The sequence below is a fragment of the Alternaria infectoria genome (genome assembly GCF_024043175.1).
Source record: "Alternaria infectoria strain BMP 0036 chromosome Unknown scaffold_9, whole genome shotgun sequence".
Classification (NCBI taxonomy): Eukaryota; Fungi; Ascomycota; class Dothideomycetes; order Pleosporales; family Pleosporaceae; genus Alternaria; species Alternaria infectoria.
The window spans coordinates 824284-846532 of NW_026250698.1; the positions used below are offsets into that span (position 1 = coordinate 824284).

At 53.9% G+C, this 22249-nt stretch overlaps 9 protein-coding genes across 9 annotated transcripts; 4 read left to right on the plus strand and 5 right to left on the minus strand.

Annotated features, from left to right (window-relative positions):
- Nucleotides 1–32: 32 nt before the first annotated feature.
- J4E92_006226 (uncharacterized protein) lies at nt 33–2531 on the minus strand (the record flags this gene model as incomplete). The annotated part of the gene is made up of 3 exons (XM_051497597.1): nt 33–2110; nt 2162–2331; nt 2389–2531. 3 exons carry the CDS (start codon nt 2529–2531, stop codon nt 33–35), a joined length of 2391 nt encoding a protein of 796 aa, XP_051352244.1.
- Nucleotides 2532–2844: 313 nt separating this feature from the next.
- Nucleotides 2845–5631, minus strand: J4E92_006227 (uncharacterized protein; the record flags this gene model as incomplete). Its single annotated transcript, XM_051497598.1, has 1 exon — nt 2845–5631. The coding sequence occupies one exon, from the start codon at nt 5629–5631 to the stop codon at nt 2845–2847; it is 2787 nt and encodes a 928-aa protein (XP_051352245.1).
- An 858-nt stretch (nt 5632–6489) lies between these two features.
- On the plus strand, nt 6490–7533 carry J4E92_006228 (uncharacterized protein; the record flags this gene model as incomplete). The annotated part of the gene is made up of 1 exon (XM_051497599.1): nt 6490–7533. The coding sequence occupies one exon, from the start codon at nt 6490–6492 to the stop codon at nt 7531–7533; it is 1044 nt and encodes a 347-aa protein (XP_051352246.1).
- A 367-nt stretch (nt 7534–7900) lies between these two features.
- J4E92_006229 (uncharacterized protein) lies at nt 7901–9794 on the plus strand (the record flags this gene model as incomplete). Its single annotated transcript, XM_051497600.1, has 5 exons — nt 7901–8163; nt 8214–8723; nt 8774–8930; nt 9024–9356; nt 9423–9794. 5 exons carry the CDS (start codon nt 7901–7903, stop codon nt 9792–9794), a joined length of 1635 nt encoding a protein of 544 aa, XP_051352247.1.
- A 94-nt stretch (nt 9795–9888) lies between these two features.
- Nucleotides 9889–10857, minus strand: J4E92_006230 (putative secondary metabolism biosynthetic enzyme; the record flags this gene model as incomplete). The annotated part of the gene is made up of 2 exons (XM_051497601.1): nt 9889–10691; nt 10743–10857. The coding sequence occupies 2 exons, from the start codon at nt 10855–10857 to the stop codon at nt 9889–9891; spliced, it is 918 nt and encodes a 305-aa protein (XP_051352248.1).
- Nucleotides 10858–11323: 466 nt separating this feature from the next.
- On the plus strand, nt 11324–12233 carry J4E92_006231 (uncharacterized protein; the record flags this gene model as incomplete). The annotated part of the gene is made up of 2 exons (XM_051497602.1): nt 11324–11573; nt 11623–12233. 2 exons carry the CDS (start codon nt 11324–11326, stop codon nt 12231–12233), a joined length of 861 nt encoding a protein of 286 aa, XP_051352249.1.
- Nucleotides 12234–12843: 610 nt separating this feature from the next.
- On the plus strand, nt 12844–17332 carry J4E92_006232 (uncharacterized protein; the record flags this gene model as incomplete). The annotated part of the gene is made up of 5 exons (XM_051497603.1): nt 12844–12874; nt 12924–13199; nt 13249–13452; nt 13499–17241; nt 17300–17332. The coding sequence occupies 5 exons, from the start codon at nt 12844–12846 to the stop codon at nt 17330–17332; spliced, it is 4287 nt and encodes a 1428-aa protein (XP_051352250.1).
- Nucleotides 17333–18089: 757 nt separating this feature from the next.
- Nucleotides 18090–19517, minus strand: J4E92_006233 (uncharacterized protein; the record flags this gene model as incomplete). Its single annotated transcript, XM_051497604.1, has 3 exons — nt 18090–18446; nt 18506–19352; nt 19408–19517. 3 exons carry the CDS (start codon nt 19515–19517, stop codon nt 18090–18092), a joined length of 1314 nt encoding a protein of 437 aa, XP_051352251.1.
- A 365-nt stretch (nt 19518–19882) lies between these two features.
- On the minus strand, nt 19883–21704 carry J4E92_006234 (uncharacterized protein; the record flags this gene model as incomplete). Its single annotated transcript, XM_051497605.1, has 3 exons — nt 19883–20153; nt 20211–21066; nt 21116–21704. 3 exons carry the CDS (start codon nt 21702–21704, stop codon nt 19883–19885), a joined length of 1716 nt encoding a protein of 571 aa, XP_051352252.1.
- Nucleotides 21705–22249: the final 545 nt, after the last annotated feature.

Genomic DNA, 22249 nt, shown 5'->3' on the forward strand with positions numbered 1-22249 from the left:
GGCATCATTGGTTCATGTCTACGTATAATTATCTACGCGAGCAGTGTGAAGAGCAGATACGTCTTCTTCGCATAATCCGCCGCATTCTTCCTCAGCCTGTTGATAGCAGCCTCGTCTAAGTCCACCAGGTCGGTTTTCTGTACCAGCGCTGTGAGTTTGGCATCGTCTGCACCTGTGTCACCAACGAAGCGTTGGATGTAGAGAAGATCGAAAAGCAGTTGTTTGACTCTCTGTTCTCTTGCTTCGCTGTGGTTTGGTGATGGTTCTGTGACGTCTGCCTTCTCGCCATCGTCCGTGGCTGTGGGGTCTGCGCCTTCATTTTCTTCTTGGTCTTCGTCTTTCTTCTCGACAGAAGGGCTTTGCTCTTTCGTAGACGCGCTGTTGGCGTCGAGATGCTCCTGAACCGCTTTGACTACTTCGTCGGCGACGCTACTTTTCAGAACCTCGACGCTGCCGGGCGCCCATACATCACTACCCAGCGCGCTCATATCTTTGTTTAGGCCCCGCAGGAATCTGAAAGCGCTGGATGACGGCTGGCTCGGTAGTGGTGGGTGTCCTTCCCACAGGATATGGCTATTCGTCTTCACTTTAAGCGAACCTTGAAGCGATGTCTTGTATGCTTCTACGCTTGGTTTCGTGACGCATAAAGCGAGTGTGGTATGCAAAGGTTGAAGAATCTCTACCGTAAAGGGTGACGCAAGAGGTGTGGCTTTATCTTGGAGGCGTAACCGCGGTATCCGATCGCCGATTTCCCTGACTACGCGCAGCATGAAAGTGGCCTTTTGTGTTGACTGCTCACCATCAGACTTCTTCACAATAGTATGGAAGCTCCGGCTTAGGTTTTGCATGGCGTCGCTCAAGGCTTCCTGGGTAGCTTCCTCGAGCAGTTTTGGATCGTCATCGCTGAGGAGCGCTTGCTTTGAGTCGCCAAGCTCATCGTCGGATTCCTCGTCTACGTCGTCTGCGAAGGTGTCGTCCCATCGTGCTTCCTTCATGCTCTTGACGATACCCTTGACTTCCAGGATAGACTCCATCCACTTGTCAAAGGCAGAAGTTACACTTATGACAGACTCATCGCGCCCTTGGTAGGTGTTGAGTATAGCGGATTTGAAGTTTTGTGCCCCGTTGCTCAGATCAGAGGCCTTGGTAGTGGTATCCCATAGCGAAGGTGCCACAGCCTTGTCTGTTGAAGCCACAGTGTCCAGTCGAGTCGTCAGCTCGGTAACGACAGTTTGTAGCCCTTGCGTGCGCGATCGCACTATGCCCTCAAGCTTATCGTTCATTGTGTCTCGTAGGTCGTCTAAAACGTTAGCAGACTTGACACCCGCCATTCGCGAGCCAGACAATATCCAGGTCTCGATCAGCTCTTGCCTCAAGTCTGCGACCTCTTTGAGTCGTTCTTCGCCCTCTAGTGCTTTTTGCACACCCTTGAGGAAAGCGGCAATAGCGTCCTTTGACCATCGGTGCATTATCCGCTCTGCTTCCGGCCGCTGCAATTCGTCGTGTCTCGGCCATGGCGTGTAGTTTCGTGCCTCATCGCCTAACCACCGATCATGTACATCGAGGTTCAGCTCGTAGAGACCGCGGACGTCAGGGTCCTGGATCAACGGCTGCGCCTTTAGCTTTGCTAGAGCCTCTGCCAAGCGCCGTGGAAAGATGGTTTGTGTATCGAGACATGTCTGGATGCACAGCTTGAGCGCACTGATGCCATGCTTCGCAAGCTCATCACCCCCTGCCTTCAGCTCGCTGTTCATCTTGTCCAATCGCATCTTATGGAAATGGTGTAGGACATCGGTCGGGGTGGAGCTCGTCGCGAGCGCGTAGGCACACATGCTTTCGAGCAGGCTGGCTGTTTCGCCGTTCGTGTTCGAGAGGCGCTTGTCAATCCTCCTGAGAAGCTTCCGCCGTACCGACAGCAGTCTCTCCCACAGCTGATTGACAATGGGCGCCTTGTTGTCGGATTGACTGAGCGACTTGTGGAGTAGTCTTGAGATGACCAGGACTTTCGCAATGAGCAGATATGATCCTTCTCTTTTCATGAGGCGCGTCATGATCACAGGCGCGATGCGCATGACTGCGAGCTGGGCCGCGAATGTATAGCGCTCCGCATCTGTTGCCCGTCAACCCACTGTCCCTTGCCAATGCATTGTTGTAGACTGACCGCGACTTCTTGTATGCATGTCCATCTTGCCCGCGTTGTTTGTGATCTTTTCCAGGCCCCGCGCATTGCAGCTCTGCCCTACTCTTGAGAGTCTACTTTCCACCTGCCCCATACGCACTTCCATGTCGATGATCGTACCGGCCGTGTCGAGGAGGTTGCGATAGCTTGCCCTGTAGTTCCGTCAGCCTCTCCGATCTCTATCCCCTTGTTGGCCTGGCATTCTGTACCCGACAAGCGACCGTAGCTTCTCTCGATTGTCGTCGGCATTATTGCGGAGCTGCTGTTCAAGCTTGCGGACGATGGGAATGGGGTATTGGAACGCGTCCTCCCACGTCTCAAAGGTTCGTGGATCTGGCGTTTCGGTCGCCATTGGCGTCGGGTACTGGAAGGCGCGTGTTGGCGTCGCAATGCTACACGTAGAGGTACGCGGCGATGCTACATCTCCCCACCAATCGCGTGCTTAGTCATCGCGCTTACCCATCACTCAATTGCCAACTGGAACAGTTGACTTATTTGCGAAGGTAGTACATGATCAAAGAAGGGGCTTTGAACATAATCGTTGTGTAAAACACAGGATGGCATTGGTGTTGAAACCAAGAAACTCTATCTCTATACTATCTCAAAACATGGTATCACAGGTTAAGCTCAAATGACTCCGCCCATCCCAACTCCTACCAAACGAATCATTCTCCATCTGGAATAAAGCCTGCCGTATCACCTGCAGCATTCCGTCTTCTGAGCTCGCGTTCCACAGCCCTCAACATAAGCTGCGCATCGTCGAGCGTCAATTCCTCTCCACCCCTCATGCTCGCCAACAGCTCCGCAAATTCAGGGTCATCAGGCTCGATGATCTCAACCCTTCTGCCCTTTGTCTTTGGCTTTGGTGGTGGCAATGGCATGAAAGCTCTGTTCGTGCTGCCGAACTTGGCGATCATCTCCTCAAATTCGCCTTGTGGAGTGCTCTGACTTGTGACTGCCCCGCCAGCACCGATGCGCCAGACGTCTTCCTTGTCCTCATCCTGATCGTCGTCGATCTTGATAGCGGTACGAATGACAACGTTGAAGTCGCCGCCTCCTCCGACGTCAAGGTATCCGAGAACACCTGAGTATATGCCTCGTCTCACGCCGCTCTCCACATTTTGAAGGATTTCGCATGAGCGTTTCTTGGGCGCCCCAGTCATACTTCCTGGTGGTAGACTCTCAACGAATGCGTCGAACCCTAGGTATGGAACAGAATGTTTCGTTGGCTTTTTGGAAGCGTACTCCACAGGGTCTTCCCAATCTTCCGGGGTGGTAGGCTTGTAGATTCCGCTGGGTACTGCATCGACGACTGATACTAGTTGCCACAGTGTTTCGTATTCTTCCACTTCCATGAGCTGGCTCACTCGGACATTTTCGGAGCCGTAGACACCGTGAAGTTGATGGCGGGTAAGATCGACAATCATGAGATTTTCTGCGCGTTCCTTAGACGATGAGAGGATGTCATGGGCCATCTCGGCAGTTACACCAGGTTTCTTCTGCACTGTTCCTTTGATCGGCCGGCATTGCGCAGTTTGCGATCGGTCCCAGCTTATGTACCGCTCTGGCGAGGAGCACAGTAAATGTACATTGTGCATCCTCATGTAGGCGCTGAATGGCGCGGGATTTTGACCAGTTAGGCGTTTGTAGAGGTTCCAGGAGTGTTCATTATCCTCGGAGTGGGATATTCTGCACGCTGTAGGCTTGCGAGCGCGAACCTCGTTGCGAGTCGTCAGACACAGCTCGTAGCTCTGGCCGTCTGCTATCGAGTCTTTGCAGGCTCTGACTTTATCGCAGTAGTCGTCTTCGCCAGCGGTGAGCTGATGGCATGACTCAATATACTGGTGCATGGTGCCATGCGTCTCGAAAGGATCGACCTGCCTCATTGCGGCAGAATTCGGGGTGGTCTCTCGTGATTTGAAGCCTGCATGCTCATACAGTCTCTCTATTGTGTTGATGACCCAATCTTGGTCACAGGGACCGCGAATACTTTGAACGTAGATCTTTTTGATCTGGTGGTCAAAGACAATACTCCTTGTTATGTAGGCGAAGCAGATGTCTGGATATGAGGCTTCTTCGTGGCCGTTGACGTCAATTGTTTCTAGACCAGCCTCGTAAGATGCATATCCCATCAGACCTCCCCAGAAAGGAGCCCATGTTGAACCCTGTGGCGGAGTCGAGGGCTGGAGACTCTTCATGACTTCTCGTACGTAGGGCCAAGGGTCGGCCACGGTCCAGTCTGTATGTACTTTGTCTTTACCATCCCTGAGCTCCATTCTGCGGGTGCCAGCGTAGTAATGTAGGCGCAGAGTCTCTTCTGGGATGACGACACCAATAATGCTGTACCTGCCTGTTCCCACAGCCATTGGTACGAGGTTCGATTGCAGTCCCGATTCTAACACTATGGCTTCGCCTCTTGATAACTCGAAGAGCTCACAAGCATCCGCAACGGTAAGTCGTCCACTTCCCGTGGTCGCACAATGCACAGTGCTCGGTGGTAGATCCGGTAGTGACTGCCCGTCCCCATGCGCAATGAGCGAGGCCAGCTCGAACGGTGTGATAGTGTCGCTATCAAGCTTTGCGACGAAATCGGTATAAGAGCGTTTGCTCTGTTTCTTTGTGCCGTAGATCCCCAATTCTCGTCGGAAATCCTCAGCAGTCATCGGCAAAGACGGCACGTTGGATGTCAGACTATGCTTGGGGACGTTCCTGAACATGCGCTTCCGGTTCCAGGCTTGGGCGTCCTCCCACCAATTCCGGATGATGCGCTTGCCCTCGTCGTTTGTACATATCGACTCTGGATGAAATTGAACTCCCCAGAACGGCTTCTGCAAATGTTTGATGCCCATGAGAACGGCACCGTTGAGATCGCTATCAAAATCCCACGCCAACGGCTCCAACTGAGGGCAGGTCTCGGTGGGTTCCCAAAGCTGTGCAGGATACCGTACAGCGCGCTTGTTCTGTATGGGGTGATCGAGTTTGACTTGCAAAGAGTGGTACTGCGTTGCTAAAAGACTCTCCACACCGCGGAATATTGACTGGCTCTTGTGTAGGACGGCCGTTATGATACCGTGCTTTGGTTCCGCGAGCCGTTCAATATCGGCTCCAAATGCAAGGCATAGCGACTGGAATCCAAGACATATACCGAGCACTGGAATGATCTGCTCATCCCGAAGTTTCCAGAGTTCTTTCATTAGACCAACATCTTCGTCACATTTCGCCCAGCCAGGTCCCGGCCCTGCAATGACGGCATCAAAGCTCTTCAAATAGTCCGTAAACGCTGTGAACTCCCCAGAGGCTGATGGCTTCGCAAGAACAGGATCATCGATGAAGATTTTGATGATTTCCGCGTCTACATTCTGCTCGACCAGCGCGACAATGTTGTTGGAAAAAGAGTCGTAGGCGTCCAGACAGAGTATCCTTGGGCGCTGAGTCAGAACGGCAGGCGCCATCGCTTTGGTCGCGGATCTGAAGCCCGGAATAATCGGGTAGTGCGTGAGATGTTTCTACAACAGATTCCGATATTGAATTGTCAAGAGAGTCAGACCGGACGTCTAAGCGATAGCCAGGTGTTGTATCGTGGTTGGTGAAAAGTTGAAGAGGTGATAGGGCTGAAATCTTATCCCGCGATAACTCCGGCGATTCGCCGGTGCAAGTGCGGAACCGTGGATCGGGTTCGTAGGAGTACCTTGGCTGTACTTGAGTAGATGGAAGGCTGACAGTAGGAGAGCGGCGAGAGCGGTGGTAAAGCGATGGAAGTGTTACAATGAACGATAACGATCTCATGCCAGGACGCCACCTGGTTAGGGTCAATAGGCCCCAGATGCAGGGTCCAACGGAAGCAGCCGCTTAGCTGCTCGACGCATCTGAGGTGTGCATGTCCTCGAAAAGGAAAGCAACCTTCGCTAATGTTGTTTCACCCAGCCGATCGACCTCTTGCCACCTCCTTAAAACCCCGCGCCATGTTCTAGAAGTCAGAGACGCGTTACAGCCATCCCACGCGCGCTACAGCAGCCCCACGAAGTCGAACCTCTTCACTCTCACAGGTGCCAGGAAAGAGTCTACTGGACGACACATAGAGCAATACTGGTATGGCCTCTAACTCAGCCTGACGGTCTCGATCTGCGCATCAGATATCAGAATGCCACAAGATACCCTTTAGTAATGATGGCGTCGGACATGATCACGCCTCGGCATACTAGGGTGGGCATCGCGCTTGGGCCATGTCGTCATGTCGAGATTCTTCCGCAGCGTTTCCACGGCGAGAGACCACGACATCTTGTTGGAGACGACCAATTCCCATAGACGCCATGTCCTGGCTCAAACGGCGAGCAGGGCCCTTGATAGTACTCGGGACCTCAGCCATTGGCGGCGCCGCCTATCGCTTCACCAGATCCGCCGACCCCTCCGACGCATCGTTGAACCCGCATACCTTCACGCCGTACACTCTCGTAGACAAGCAGCCCGTCTCGTCGACCAGCGCAATATTTACATTACGCAATAGCAATGGTGTCTCGGACACGGAAAGTGTGAAGGAAGTGTGGAAGCGCAGTATCTGGAGTGTCCAGATTAAGCAGCCACAGCTACAGATTGCGCGCGCATACACACCACTGCCGCCTTTACCACCAGACGTCCACAAGAATGGCGAGAATGAGCCTGAGGATATGAGGCTGCTCATACGGCAAGAACAGGGAGGCGAGGTCTCGACCTACCTGCATCGACTACCCGAACAATCCACCGTCGAGCTACGAGGACCGAACACCGAACTTGAGCTTCCGCGCGATATCATAGAGGTTGTCTTCCTGGCAGGCGGGACCGGCATAGCACCTGCGATGCAAGTTGCGCAAGCCCTAGGAAGAAGGACTGGAAGCCGGATGCACATACTATGGGCGAATAGGCGGCGTGAAGAATGTGTAGGGGGCATCAGCGACGACAAAGGTAGCACAGCATCTGCGTTGGATCGCGTAGGCTGGTGGCAGAGCTTCTTCGGTTCCAGCGAGTCCGTTGCAGCTGCACCACTTGCAGAGGACTCATCTACCGCGTCCAAGGGCATTGTGGTAAAGGAACTGCATGCGCTCAAGAAGCGGAGCGAAGCAACGAAAGGCGAAGGCCTCCGTGTCAACTACTACGTCGACGAGGAGAAGACATTTATCCATCCATCCGAGATCGAGAAGAAGATACAAAGGCAACGAGCAGAGAGCGGCTCAAGGTTGATCATAGTATCAGGTCCAGATGGATTCATCGAGCATTGGGCAGGCAAGAAGCTCTGGGCCAATGGAAGGGAGGTACAAGGACCATTAGGTGGTCAACTAGGACGGATGCAACTAGGTGAGTGGAAAGTAATTAAGCTGTAAGATAACGTACGTTCACCATGATATCCATCTTCTTCACTCTCACACTCGTTATGAGCCTACCATCTGATTACTAACGCATTTTAACACACTCCGCGGACCTTGACATCGGTGTTTCTCCGAGTCCGTAACTGCGCATATATGCAAGCCGGGAATAGTGCAGCCATAACTTGCCTAAATAGCGGCTAGACATTATGCAACAAGCGCGGCCTCATGGATGAATTCCGCGCGCTGAATAATTCCACAATCGGCGCATTTCGATCATTGCTCATCAGATCCCTGTCTCGTCAATTCGAAACTCGCATAGCATCTTTTCTATCAATTGCTCTTTGCGCTTCTTTCAACTTTTCGTTCAGCGTTCCGAGACGAAATGGGGGCGGACGCAGCAGACGCAGACGCCGAAGTCGCCGCTTCCCTTTCCCATCATGACCGGCCAATCAGCGACAAGGATCCCAACGCGCGACCAGAATGCTTCACATCGACCTTCCAAGAATGCATGTTCATCGCCTCGGTGACTATGGCCGTGGCCATGACGAGCTTCCTGACCGGGTCAATCACGGTCATGAGTTCCTTCGCTGCACGGGATTTAAACATGACGAACGCGGAAATCACATGGATGAATGCAGCGACATCGTAAGCATTTCCAGCGCAACATCTCGACTGACGCAGGCTGAGAACCATAGACTCACAGCAGGATCCCTTCTCCTTTTCTTCGGCAGCGTAGCCGACCTCTTCGGCCGCAAAACCATGTTCATAGCCTCCATGTTCCTCTTCTCCGTCTTCTGCCTCGGCGCCGGTTTCTCCACCTCAGGCATGACTTTGGATATCCTCTGCGGCGTGCTAGGCATCTTCTCCGCGTCCTCCGTGCCCCCAGCCCAAGGCATGCTCGGTGCCATCTACGAGTTGCCCAGCCGAAGGAAGAACCGCGCTTTTGGTTGTTTCAGCGCGGGAAACCCCATGGGCTTTGTTTTTGGGACTATCTTGTCGGGACTGTTCACGCAGGTGTTTAGTTGGAGAGCGGGGTTTTGGTTACTTGCTATTGTGTACTTTGTGACTAGTATTGTTGCGGCCTTTACGGTGCCGAGGGACGGGACGCCCAAGAGGAGGTTGGATGCCGAGACGGTTAAGAGGTTGGATTTGCCGGGGACGGGGTTGACGGTGCTGGGGATTGGGATGTTTTGTGCGGCGTTGAGGTATGTTTTTTATCTGGGGTTGAGAGGATGTCAAACTGATTATGGAGTAGTCTCGGAGGCGATGCACCGCAAGAGTGGAAGACGCCGTATGTTCTAGTCCTATTGATTCTAGGTCTTATCCTCATCGCAGCGTTTGTCGTATGGGAGGTCAAATACCCATATGCTATGATCGACATGAAGATCTGGTATGACCGGGACTTTTCCCTTGTAAGTCTTCCTTGCCCTCTACTCTTCTATCGTCAACGCCAATACCACCAGGAGACAAGTTTCACAATCCACTAACCCATACATCAAACACAGCTCCTCACCATCCTCTCCTGCGGCTTCCTCGGCTTCCCCATCTTCTCCTTCTGGATCGCACTCTACTTCCAAACCCAACTCAACTACAACGCCCTCATGACAGGCGTACACATGCTCCCCATGGTCATCGTCGGTCTAACCGCCAACGCCGTGGCTGCCCTCGTCCAACACAAAGTCTCCAACAAATTACTCGTGGGCATCGGTGCCGCCGCCCTAACCGTCTCGTTTACGCTTGCCGCCGTGCAGAGGTACGGAGACTCATATTGGGCGTTCTCGTTCCCCGCACTGTGTTTGTGTGTTATCGGGGTGGATTTCCAGTTCATTGTCGCTAATGTAAGTTTTTCTGCCTTCCAGTTTCGTTGTGTTTTGGAAGTGGTTCTTGACACTGATCACGAGTAGATGTACGTCCTCTCATCCATGCCCACGAACAAACAGTCCATTGCCGGGTCGCTGTTCCAGACTCTGACTCGTCTGTGTACTGCGATTGCGTATGGTGCTGCGACTGCCATATTCGATGCTGTTCAGAGCAAGCCTGCTACGTCTGGCTACTACGCGAATAATGCTGCTGAGCCATTTGCGGCGGTGTTCTGGTTCGCGGCCGCGGCATCGGTGCCTGGGCTTCTTCTTGTTCCCTTCCTGAGGATCGGTACGCAGGGGCATAAGGGGGATACTGGGAGGGTTAAAGTGGGTGGGGATGATGGACATGTTGTTGCTGCTGTAAGTGAGAAGCATGGACGGAGTGATGTGGAGGAGAGAGGAGAAGTGGTGTAAACGCATATGATAGGAACATCACGAAACTCAAAACAATTCGAATATCTGAACTTTGAACATGTGCTTGGTATTGTTGAGGGCAGTTGATCCGCATCTACTGATCAGGGTTGTAGTACTTCCGCCAGTTATGTTCCTCCTTGAATCCAAGAACATCCCTAATCTTGCGGTTACTCAGCGGTGCCTCCCACTCATCCATCTCCCTTGTGATGGGCGTATTCGGCGCATACTGCTCAAGAAACTGCTTTGTCGGGAACGTGGCAGTAATGGTATCGTTCGTCGCATTAAAGACCTGGAAGCCCAGTCCATCCTTCTGCACACATAGATCGCAAATCTGACCAAGATCGCGAGCATCAATGTACGCCCAAGCGTTCCTCTTGCGGCACTCTGGGGACTTGATGTACTTTGGGAAGTCGCGCTCGTACTCATGGGGCTCGATAACGTTTCCAATGCGGAGGGCGTATATGTCGGCGTCGAATCTGCGCGCGAATCCACGGGCTACGCGCTCGCCGCAGAGTTTAGAGATGGCGTAGGTGTCCATGGGATTTACATCCATATCTTCAGTCAGTGGGAACGCGGTGTAGTCGAGATCTCCTTGGCCAAAGCACACTTCGTAGGTGGTTTCGCTGCTAGCGATGATGATCTTCTTGACGCCGAGCTTGCAAGCTGCCTCGATGACATTGTATGTTGACCTCACGTTGCCGGCATAGCACTCGTTGTCGGGTACCAGCATGTTTCGTGCGTAGGCTGCGAAGTGAATGACTGCGTCTGGTGGGCCGGGTACGTGAGGACCTTCATAGCCGGCGAAGTTGAAGTGGGTTGTGAGCGCGTTGAAGACTTGGCCGCTGTCTGTGAGGTCGGTTTTGAGGGTGAAGACTCCGGCGTTCGGGTCGGGAAAGTCTGGTTGATGTCAATTCATAGAACATTGCAGCGAAGAAAACGGGGATATACCTGTCAAGTCAAGATTGAGTACCGAGTAGCCCTTCTTGATGAGTTCTGGGATGACATGGCGTCCAGCCTTTCCTGAGCCGCCGGTGAAGACGATGCGCTTCCCTGAGGGGGCCATTGTGGAGAATCTGGGGGGTTGAAGAACGTTCTTGTATGTTCGCGATCTAATACTCGATATGTTAGTAGTAGCTTGGGCATGGGGTAACTGCGGGGTCGTTCCTACCCTCTGTAAACAAAAGATCTAACTGGCGTTTTAGGGAATCTGCTGAGACAAGATTGAAAATTCATCCAAGAAACCGTTGAGCAGAGATATCCTCATCTTTATAGGCGTCATTGTGCATCTGGAGATCGATCGTCCCACCGGGACATCTCAATGCGAACAGGCGTGGCGAGGACGGTAGCTACTGCGGGATGTCGATGGTCGGTAAACCTACGTCACGACCCCTACCCCGGCATTTGGAGATTGGACCCACCTGAGCACGCTTTTCGGTCATACGACTAGCGTATGAAGACAGCGATTTCCGCAATTGCCATTTCACACCTAGTACATCTTCACCTATGGTCGCATATCCCTATCCACACAGATGACCAGCGGTCTGATGCGGCGCTTCTCCACGTTTGCCCGCACGCAACTCCCCACTAGGACAGCGAGATCGCTCACTGCGCCCCGGCTGCTGGGGCTCAAGCAGTACAAGAGGACCCTCAGCGACGCCGGCGCGAGACAGGCATCCGTATCGAGGCACTGGTTCACTAGCTCGTCGCCATGCTCCCATCCGGAATCCGATGAGCGCGAGAAGGCGCGTTCGAATGAGCGCAACTTGAAACTAGGAAACAGTGGGTGGCACCTTCTACAAGCAGGAATACATGGCTAATACAGACACAGCAATCCGAGTACTCCACGATCGCCTACCCACGCTCTTAATATCGCCCCTACCGCAAGACATACTCTCTCCGCAAATCAGTCTTCAACTATTCCCGTCGACGCACCCTCACCTACCCAACGTAAGCGGGAGGTACGCCTACACAGCAGCATTATGGACAGCACCGGTCGCATGGGGCCAAGTCCCGGTTCTGGGCAATGTAAAGCTCAAGATATTGTCTGAGCGCATGGTCAAGAATGGAGGATCCACCACAAGCAACGTACGCAACGAGAAGCTCATCGTCCGATGGCAGACGTGCAAGTCGGAGAAGGAGAACGGCCAGGTCAGTGACGTAGTCGAAAAGATTACGAGCATCGTCGCGGGGTCCAAGAGGCCGCACCAGGAGTTTACTGGGCTGTTCAAGTTTGAGTTCGACGAAGAGGGGCGCATCTTGAATCACATCATCGAGCACACAGAAGAGGGCCAGCACTGGGACAGGACGGCCAAGGTTATCAGTGTCACTGACTGGCTGCTGGGACGGGCGTGGGGGAGGCGTGAGGAAGTGAGCCCCAGTCTGGCTTTTGTCAAGTGCTGGAGAGAGAAGAACAGTCGGGGTCGTGGCGAGCGGCGATGAAGCGTCGGGGTACAGGCCCTTCACCACTCTATTGTACAAGACTTGTAATCACGAAGTAATGACAACACCCATCCTCACACAGCAGCGTCAATTTCACATGCGTATCCACCGCTGATGACCCGGTGCGTCAGGTTACACATCCGGAATAATTCAGCCTGTGCGATTGGCCGAGGGCTTGGGTGAAATGCGGAGGCCGGCCATGTGCATGGCAATGAGTGGCAGGGCGGGATGGGATGCATCGACAGCGTGGCTGGGCCCGTGACAGCTGCTGTGTTCCCGCCCAATAGACGAGTTGTGAGCATCGACGCAGCACTAACGACTAACTCGCGCCTAGCATCACTAGGATCAAGCTTCCGGCGCATCTCCCCAAGGCCAACCCTCCACCAACATTGCTACCACCATCGCGCCCCCTTCACCCCCAAGGGCTTTCCATCGCTACTCGAGAGGTGTTTTTTCGCGTGTAGCCGTCGGCCGCTAGCCTGCAGCAGTCCACCGCCCGGCCGCCCAAAGCTTCCCCGCTCCATTACACGACAGCGCCGGGAGCTTCAGCCTCATCTACCCAGGCAGAAGCCTAACAACCACGAGCGCCGTCCCCGGAGCCCCCACAGCCATGGCGGACCTCGCACAGAGCGGCGAATTGAGTGCGTGCTGACACATACACCTGCCCAAGTCCCAGCTAACGCGGCGCAGACCAGCCCGTCCTCAATCTGACGCCCGAGGAGAAGCGCGTCTTCCAGTTCCTCTTCCAGCAGGCCGACACGGAGAAGCTGGGCGTCATAACAGGCGAGATTGCCGTCAAGTTCTTCGAGCGCACCAAGTTGGCACCCGCTGTCCTGGGCGAGATATGGCAGATTGCAGACACGGAGAACCGCGGTCTCCTGACCATGGCCGGCTTCTGCCAGGTCCTGCGCCTCATCGGACACTACCAGGCCGGCAGAGACCCCGCCCCAGAGCTGGCCTTTAGACGTATGACCTCAATGGCCCGTAGCATAGCCATGCGCTGACACTCCCGCAGCTGCGCCCCTGCCCAAGTTCGAGGGCTTGAACATCCCATCCGCTCCTCCCGCCGCCCCGAGCTTCTCTCCACAACCCACCGGTTCGATACAACCTCAGATGAGCGGCAACGGCCCCATCCGCGTGCCTCCGCTAGTACCCGCCAAGGCTGCTGAATACGCAGGCTTGTTCGAGAAGTCTGGTGCCGTCAATGGCGTGCTCTCTGGTATGTATCTCGATATGCGAATAGGGCGACTCTCTAACACCCCCAGGCGAGAATGCAAAGGAGATCTTCGAGAAGGCGCGGTTACCCAATGAAGTCCTCGGTCGCATCTGGAACCTCTCCGACACGGAGCAGCGCGGCGCTCTGAACGTCACCGAATTCATCATTGCCATGCACATGCTCGCTTCCTACCGAACTGGCAACATGAAGGCCCTCCCGACCGCCCTACCCCCAGGCCTGTACGAAGCTGCCTCGCGACGAGGACAACTCCCACCTCCACCAGGCCGACCAGACCAATCCATGTCCATCCCACGCCAGTTCAGCGGTCAACAAAACCAGCCACGGCAATCGAGTCCCCTTGGGCGAACACCATTTGGAGCACCGGCCCCAGCACCCCAACCGACCGGCAGCGATTGGCTCATCAGCCCACAAGAGAAGGCGTCATACGACAACCTCTTCAAGACGGTCGATACCATGGGTCGCGGTTTTATCACTGGCGACCAGGCAGTGCGCTTCTTCAGCGATTCCGGCCTGCCCGAAGATGTCCTCGCAGGAATATGGGACCTCGCAGACATCAATTCGGAAGGTCAGCTGTCCAAGGACGAGTTCGCAGTCGCAATGTACCTCATTCGTCAACAACGGAAGGGAGACCAGCTTCCAGCAACGCTACCACCCAGCCTGATCCCCCCGAGCCTACGAACAGCCGCCAACCAAGCAGTACCCGTAGCCGCTCCTCAGCCAGCGCCACCCGTTCCTCGCGTTGCCAAATCAGCTGCAGATGATCTCTTCGGGCTCGACGCCTTCACAGCACCGGCTCCTGCTCCTCAGCAACCGCAATCGACAGGCGGCTCGGCTACCTTCAGCAAGCCATTCGAGGCTGATCCTTTCGGAAGCAAGCCAACTTCGCCCACGTCTCCTCACCCATTCCAGCCTCAACCGCGAAACCCCGCTTCCACCTTCAAGCCGTTCATGCCTAGCTCTTCATTCGGTCAGACCCTTACTGCGCATTCCACAGGTCAATCGGGTACCTCTGGCGCGCCACAACACTCCACACCATCCGCAATGGACGATTTGCTGGGTGGAGAGGATGTTGCTGAGATCAACAAGAAGCTGACGCAAGACTCGACTGACCTGGCCAACATGTCTAACCAGATGACCACTCTCCGAAACCAGATGCAGGAAGTCCAAAATAAGAAGACTGCGACCGAGGGCGATCTCAACAGTGTCAACACTCAGAAGCGCGATCTCGAGCTGCGCCTCTCGCAGTTCAAGACCCAGTACGACCAGGAAGTCAAGGCTGTCAAGGCGCTAGAGGACCGACTGGCTGCCTCTCGCAACGAGACCCGCAAGCTGCAACAGGATCTTGCTATGATCGAGGGCTCTTACCAGGATCTCCAGAATCAGCACCGCCAGGTGGGAGGCCAACTTGAGGCTGACCAACGTGAGAACAACAGCTTGAAAGAACGCATCCGCCAGCTCAACACCGAGATCGGACAGCTGCGTCCTCAGCTTGACAAGATGAGGAACGATGCCCGACAGCAGAAGGGCATGGTTGCTATCAACAAGAAGCAGCTTGCTACCAATGAGGGAGAACGCGACAAGATCAGGAACGAAATGAACGACTTGACCAAGTCGCAGGAAGAGGGCACACGCAGTCCACAAGCCCAGACCCCCGCCGTCGCCGTCAGCCCCGCAGCGTCCACTACAAGCCAGAGCACGAACCCCTTCTTCCGCAAGTCGCCCCAACCCGTTGCGGAGAACACCATGTCGCCATCTGGATTCGCACGTGAAGGCCCGCACAAGGACTTTGACAGCGTTTTTGGTAGCTTCGGCACTCCTCAAAGCACAGCACCTCCCGTCTCTTTCCGTCCCGAAAACCAGAGCCAAGGTCCCAGCTTCTCTGTTCCATCCGGCCAATCAGTACGCTCTTCCGAAGGACCTGACGTTCCCACACCGTCTACCTCACCCCCTCTGTCTTCTTACCAGGAATCTCCCCGCGCTGCAGACCCGCCAGCTCCCCCCGAGTCGCGTCAATTCGGCTCTTCATTCCTGCCTCTGAGGGAAGGTGGCCAACGATCCGACTCCTTCAGCTCTTCCGTGCGAGCTACTGCTCCTGCCAGCAGATACGGTGGCCCTGGCAACGAGACACCTACAATTTCCCAGGCATCTCCTGCGAGCACACCAATAGCAGAGAAGCCCACGGTAGAGCGAACTGAAACCAACCGCACAGAAACCGACAACTTCAACCCTTCTCTGTTCAACCGTAACTTCTCATCAGCATCTCCTGTAGCCAGTATCACCAGTGATACTCAGCGCTCAACCAGGGCTGAGGACCGTAAGGATGCCTTCTCTAACTTCGGAGCACCTTCAGCTGGTGTTGACATTCCTGGTGCCTTCCCACGTGAGGCTGCTACGCCCCTTCAGCAGAACCAAACCGGAGAGAGCAGTCTGAGCGCCCCCAACAGGAACATCAACCGCGCCGACCCCTTCGGCAGCACTTCTGGTGAACAACCTCGTGGAGGCAAGGATGATTTCGATGCGGCATTCGCTGGCTTCGGTCCCAGTCGTCAGAACACTGCTACTGCATCCACCACAAGCGCACCCGCGGATAACTCCAACAGGTTCAACAAGGAGTTCCCTCCGATCGAGGACCTCGCTCACGATGATGACAGCGACAGTAACGATGAGCGCGGATTCGATGATAACTTCACATCCGCGTCGCCAAACCAGAAGCGTACTAGCACAGGACAAGAGCAGCGCTCTCAGCAACAGCAGCGCCCAGGTACTGCGTCAAGTGACGAGCTGTACAGAGCCCCGCCGCCAACTACCCGCCTAGACTCCAACATCGGCGGCTTGCCCTCTCCTAGCGCACAGAAGTCCCCACCCACCTACGAGTCCAGTGTGAACCAGACCAGAAGTGGATCAAACCAATTCCCCCCTGAGTTCGGTGGTCTTCTTCCTGCTCGCGAAGACCCAACGTCACCAGGATCTCCTGACACCGCGCAAGGCCCGGAGAAGTCGTACAATCCTCCTGGCGGCCACGGCGCTGCTCTATTTGGTGGCCCTTCGAAGTCTGCGACCACATCGCCCCCTCCTCTAGATACTCCATCATCGACCGTTCCATCCGATCAATACCACTCTGCAGTATCGTACGGTGCCAATGAGAACAACAAGGGCCCATCGCCTTCCAGCAACGTCCCCCAACTCGGCAAGTCTGCCTTCAACGATGACTTCGACGCCGGATTTGATGATCTAGCAGATGCCAAGGAGGATGACCGCGCTGATGACGACTTCATGTTCTCTTCGCAGAACCGTGAAGGTCTCGACGAGTTCAACCCAGTGTTTGACTCGCCAGCTGCCTCCAAGTCAAACACCATGGCTTCTCAGCAGACTCCCACCGGCAAGCCTCGTGGTGATGACAGCTTCAGTGACTTTGAACACCTGTCGCAGACCTTTGGAGGACAGCCCCAGCAGCCTCAACCCGCTGCCTCGTCCCAGGACTGGGATGCCATCTTCTCCAACCTCGAGTCGTCGCAAACCGACAAGGGCTCGCACTCGCAGCAAGCATCCACTGACTTTGGCAAATCTGTCTTTGACACTCTCGACAATGAGGAGGCTGCTGCATCTTCATCCAAGTCTCAGGGATTGTCGCCTCAGATGCCCTCGCTCGGTCGTGCAATCAGCACTGGAACCGAGCATGACGACCCTATCCTCAAGAAGCTGACCGGTATGGGCTATGGACGTAACGACGCCTTGTCTGCGCTCGAGAAGTACGACTACGACATCAACAAGGTAAGCAATGCAACCACACTCAATATAAAAGAAGGCTCAAACTAACAACTCTTGATAGGCCGCCGACCACCTGGCTTCCGGAGGAAACTAAACACTCCAATCATTCCCACTCCATACCGCCACCCACACTCGCGTACCCCGGATCGCTCTTTTGTATGAGTACATATGTTTAGCATGGCTTTGTCACAACAAACTTTTCATACCCTTGAGCGTTGGACTTCTCTCCCTCTCCGTATTATTCACTGTCGCTGCGACGCACGCCCTTTCCTTTGTTCACGCTTACTCTTCTTGTACTAAAGCTTTCACTTGAGACGGAGGCTTTTGGGCCAGTCTTGGTGCTGGCTGTGTAGTAGGGAGGATTGGGTCTGAGCGACTGCTGCGTTTTGTGCACATGGTTAGTTACTTAATCTAATTCGTTCTTTGGTTGATTGATGGAATGTTGTGTGCTTGTGATGTAGTGAATACGTGTTTCGATGTTAATTGGAGCTATAGGCTGGATGTGGTTGTATACTCCAATCGTCTCTCTACAGATCGATCTCTCTCTCTTATTAAAGAGCATCTATATCTTTAGGCCTAAATAGGCTTATAGAGTTTTATAGTTCTCGTTATAGAAGTATCTTTTAATAATTTAACAATTTTTTTATTTGTAGCTTATCTTTTAAGTTAGCTGCTAAGCCTAAGACTATTATTTAAGCTATTTGTGCCTGTAGGTTAGCAGAAGGCCTGTTTTCTTATAAATCTTACTTGTAGGAGAAAGCCTTTAAAAGCTAGAATGTTTGTGTATTTAAACAAATTTATTCATTAAAGAGCATCTTGGCGTATGGCACGGCTGTGCGTTGCGTACATTACTAGGGGGCTCGTCGTCGATTACAGAATCTGTTCTCCCATCCATACGGCCCTTCAAAGTCTCTGTTGTGCTTATGGTCCATGCTGTAAACAAATCCGGTCAGAGCATCTTGGTCGTTCCACCGCGTTCTGAAGGCTTCGCGCACTTTGACCGTGGTTTCGTCGTCGAGTGTGGGGTGTCGCTTGAATTCGTAACCGAGAAAGTATGGCATGAGGGCTTCTTCGATAAAGTCGTCATTTTCGTCGTCGTCTACGTCGTCTGCGTTGTCTGCGTTGTCTACTTCTTGCTCGTCCTCCGCAGCACGCGGACGAAAGATGAAATGCTGTGTTGGATCTGCGTTACTGGCTTCTTCTTTCTCCTGTCTCTTGTTAGCCTACTCATTGATACACATAGGGTTCTAATGAGCATTCCAAATACCTTGCGCCACTCCTCCTCCGTCATACCGAATAGTTGACCCCTAGGCCACCACCTTCCCCGTCCTCTCTTGGGATTGATCAGGTATCTTACAGAGACATCACTGACCTGCCTCCAACTCGGGTCCTTCATGTGGTCGAGATTTGCTTGGAAGATTCGAATCGCTTTGCCTCTATGTATGAGGTCGTACACGGGTTGTCGTAGCACCTCGAGGATGTTGAGCATGACTCGCCTGTCCTCCATTGAATAAGGATATGGCTTGTTTCCCCACGCGTGGAAAGATGTTTCAAGACGAATGCAGATCTCGTGGTTTCGCTTTGTAGGTAATAGCTGGAGCGACTGGAGGTTATTGTACATAGCCATTAGTTCATCTCCGCTCTCTAGGTTCGTCTCGTAGAAGTTAAGTGCAAGCGTGAACTTGCGGATTAACTCATATGGCTTTGTACCCATCTGGAAAGGGTCGGCTTTGAACAGCTTGATCATCTCCTCATCCGACGTGATGTAGAAAGTGTTCGTTGAATAGTAAGCTTCGGCGAGTTCTTGCGCGACCTGCACTCCAAAGTATGCCGGGTCCATGGCCCAGGATTTGGGCTGCACATGTAGTTTTTCGTCCCATTTCGACCAGTCCTCTGAGTTATATTTTCCGATGCGTACTTTGCTGCCGTATACATGACGCTTGCCCGTCAGCTCACAGGGTTGAGCGTTCGGCCCGACGATATACGCATATACCGTGTTGCGGAGCTCCAGGGGTAATGAAGCGTGAATCTTGTTGGTCAGTGCGCGACATGATTTTCTTGCTGTGATTGCTGCCTCCACTGCCCTTTCGCGTCGTATAGGGGAGGCGATGCATCTACGCGTTTTTCGCGATTAGCAGAGGGAGTGATTGTGGGAGTCATGGATCGTACTTCGGCCTGCAAATGAGCTCACCGTTGAAGTTACACTGGACACCGAGCCCCACTGGTTCAACGGAGCCGTCAGGCAAGACGCGCTCGGATAGCCATTCGGATGATGACATGGCTGGTGGAGGTAAGGTGAGTTCGTTGAAGGGTCGCGCAGGAAGATGGCAACAGCTGAAGGTTATGTACGTCCGCGGCATAAGGTTCCGCTCTTACTGTACCCATAGATGACAGGGATCCCACTAGCTCATTCGAAACCTAATCTCCATAGCAAAGAATATGCATAGACGCTTGCGCCTGCAGCGCGTTGCATTGGTCCATCACTCGAAACAAGTCGCAAAGTCACTCGAAACGTGATAAGAGGTTCGATTAAAATAGTTCCGCTCAACCCCAGCACCCCATCGAACAAGAAACGTGCACATCATACGCTCATACATGCAACATCTTCCCACTCAACACATAGACACCCTAAATCTTCTTGTCATTAAACCTTCGAAACACCAACAGCAACAGATTCAGTTCTCACAGCAGCATCAACTTTCTCTTCATAGCGGTCAAAAGCAGCAGTCCCCTGGATATGGCTGTCCTCAAACACATCGACAGTCGTGCTTGCAAACTTGCGCGCGCTGACGCGCTTCTCGAAGAGGAGATCAAGTTCAGCGAAAGAGCGGCCCTTGGGTTCGGGTAGGCGGAAGTAAGTGTAGATGATACTTAGGAAGCAGGAGCCGGCCCAGAAGAATCCGGCGTAGTTGCCCCTGGGGTGTGGTTAGTAGAGGAAAGAAGGAGAGCAAGGGAGAGAAGGAGGGACGTACCAGTTCCAGGCTCCGGGGTTGAGCATGTAGGGCGTGAGGACGGAGGTGATGATGCCGATTACGTTGTAGAGGTTGCGGCCGAGTACCACGGTCTTGATGGCGAGGCGGCGGGTTGAAAGCTCAGCAACGAGAGAGTAGCATACGGTGCCGACGGTCAACTGGTAGAACATAGCCCATACGATCATCATAGCTCCGGTAGCCATGGCGCCCTTCTCCCGCTGGGAGGCTGGTACCAGGCCAAGGAAACCCATGACGAAGAGCATAACGCATAGCCCACAAAGACCACCTAGGTAGAGTGTTCGACGTCCGAAACCGACTTTCATGAGGTACCAAGCGCCAAAGACACCGGCCATGTTAATACCGTACTGACCCATTGCGAAGTCATACGAAGTCGATGCGGGTAGACCGGCCTGTTGGAGGAAGTAGGAAGAGTAACCCGAGAAAGCGTTTCCACTCAAGTTCTGCATCGCCCAGGCCATGCAGACAATCTCCGTACGACGCAAATCAGTACCCTTAAAGCAGTCCCAGTAGCTGGCTCCCTGGGTGATCTTCTCTTCGAGGGCGGTGGTGTGCACCATCATGGCCACCGTTTCGTCGGCATCGAAATCAGTTTCTCGGTCCAAGCTGGTGAGTCGAAGCAGGGATTTCTTCGCGTCTTCGATTCTTCCTTTACGGACTAGCCACCATGGCGACTCGGGCGCTAGGAAGACACCGATGATGAGGGGGACGGGCCACATCCATTGGAGGGCGTAGGGGATGCGGTATGACCATTCGTCATCACGGTCGACCATGGAGCGGATGACACCGATACCGATGACTTGACCAAGACCCCAGCAGAAGTTGACGTAGGTGGTCACTAATTGATGTGAGCTTGTGTATGTGAAAGTAGAGCTTGGTAAACTTACAGTATCCACGCAGAGCAACAGGGCAGACCTCGCAAGCGTATGTGATAGTAAGTGTCTGGAAGACACCCCAGGGGATACCACAGAGAATCTCCGCAATCAGCAAGTGCACCACCGTCTGAGCTGTGAAGAAGATGGTGGTGAACCCAATGATCAGAAGCAAGCATCCCATGACAGTGTAGCGGTATCCGATAGCCTCACTGATCCACCCATTGAGGAAAAGACCAATGATCTCGCCCACAATGACTCCGTTCGACAGTCCAGCTTGCCATGGCGCTGGAATCTCCCAAGAGCCGTCCGGAAGCTGCTCGCCGTACTTTTGCTTGAACTGCGGGAATCCGAAGAAGTTGTTCAGCAGGCAGACATCGTAGCCTTCCATGACGATACACGTGCTGATAAGGACAGACCATCCAATCGCCTTGGGATAGAGTTTGATACCCTGCATCAGCGTCATCTTGCGTTCGTTGTCCGTGGCAAGCCGCGCATCGTCAACAAGCTTGTTAGCAGCGCGCTTGTGATCGGACTCATCATTCTCTCCATAATGCTCGAACGGGGGCGCGGTAGTAGGCTGAATCTCCTTCTCTTCCGCCATGACTGCTCTCTTCCGTGAACTCTCCTTGCAAACCAGAGAAATTCGGGCCGATGTCGATCCGGCCAGGGCTGGGCTGCTTTGGGAACGATAGTGGGGTGCTGCAACGCTGCTCCACACACTCTCGAACCAGGACAAAAGTAAAGAGAAATCCGGGGAAACTGCTACCGTGACATTGGGTGGTAGGACATGAGGCGGTCTTTAAGCATAAAATTTTGCGGGGTCTAGCATGGCTTTTGGGTAAGCGTGGTTGTAGCGGCGAACCATGCAAGCCAGGGTCTGGGTCGCGTGCAGACAGGTGGAGCTTTCATCTCCTGCGGCCGTGCGCGGACGTGATTGGGTCGTCCCATATGCGACCTTCTTGCTACGGGTTAGGAAGACAGAGACGGATGCTGGTGGCTCGGGTAATTCTTCGTTCACATGGTCTCGTGGCACGCCTGGTGCATGCCCAGCTGGCCTGTCCTTGGCCAGAGCGTGGGTGTTCACGATCGGAGCGGTGGCCGACAAGCTGACCGTTGAGCTGGAGTACTGGCGCATGCTATGTGCAT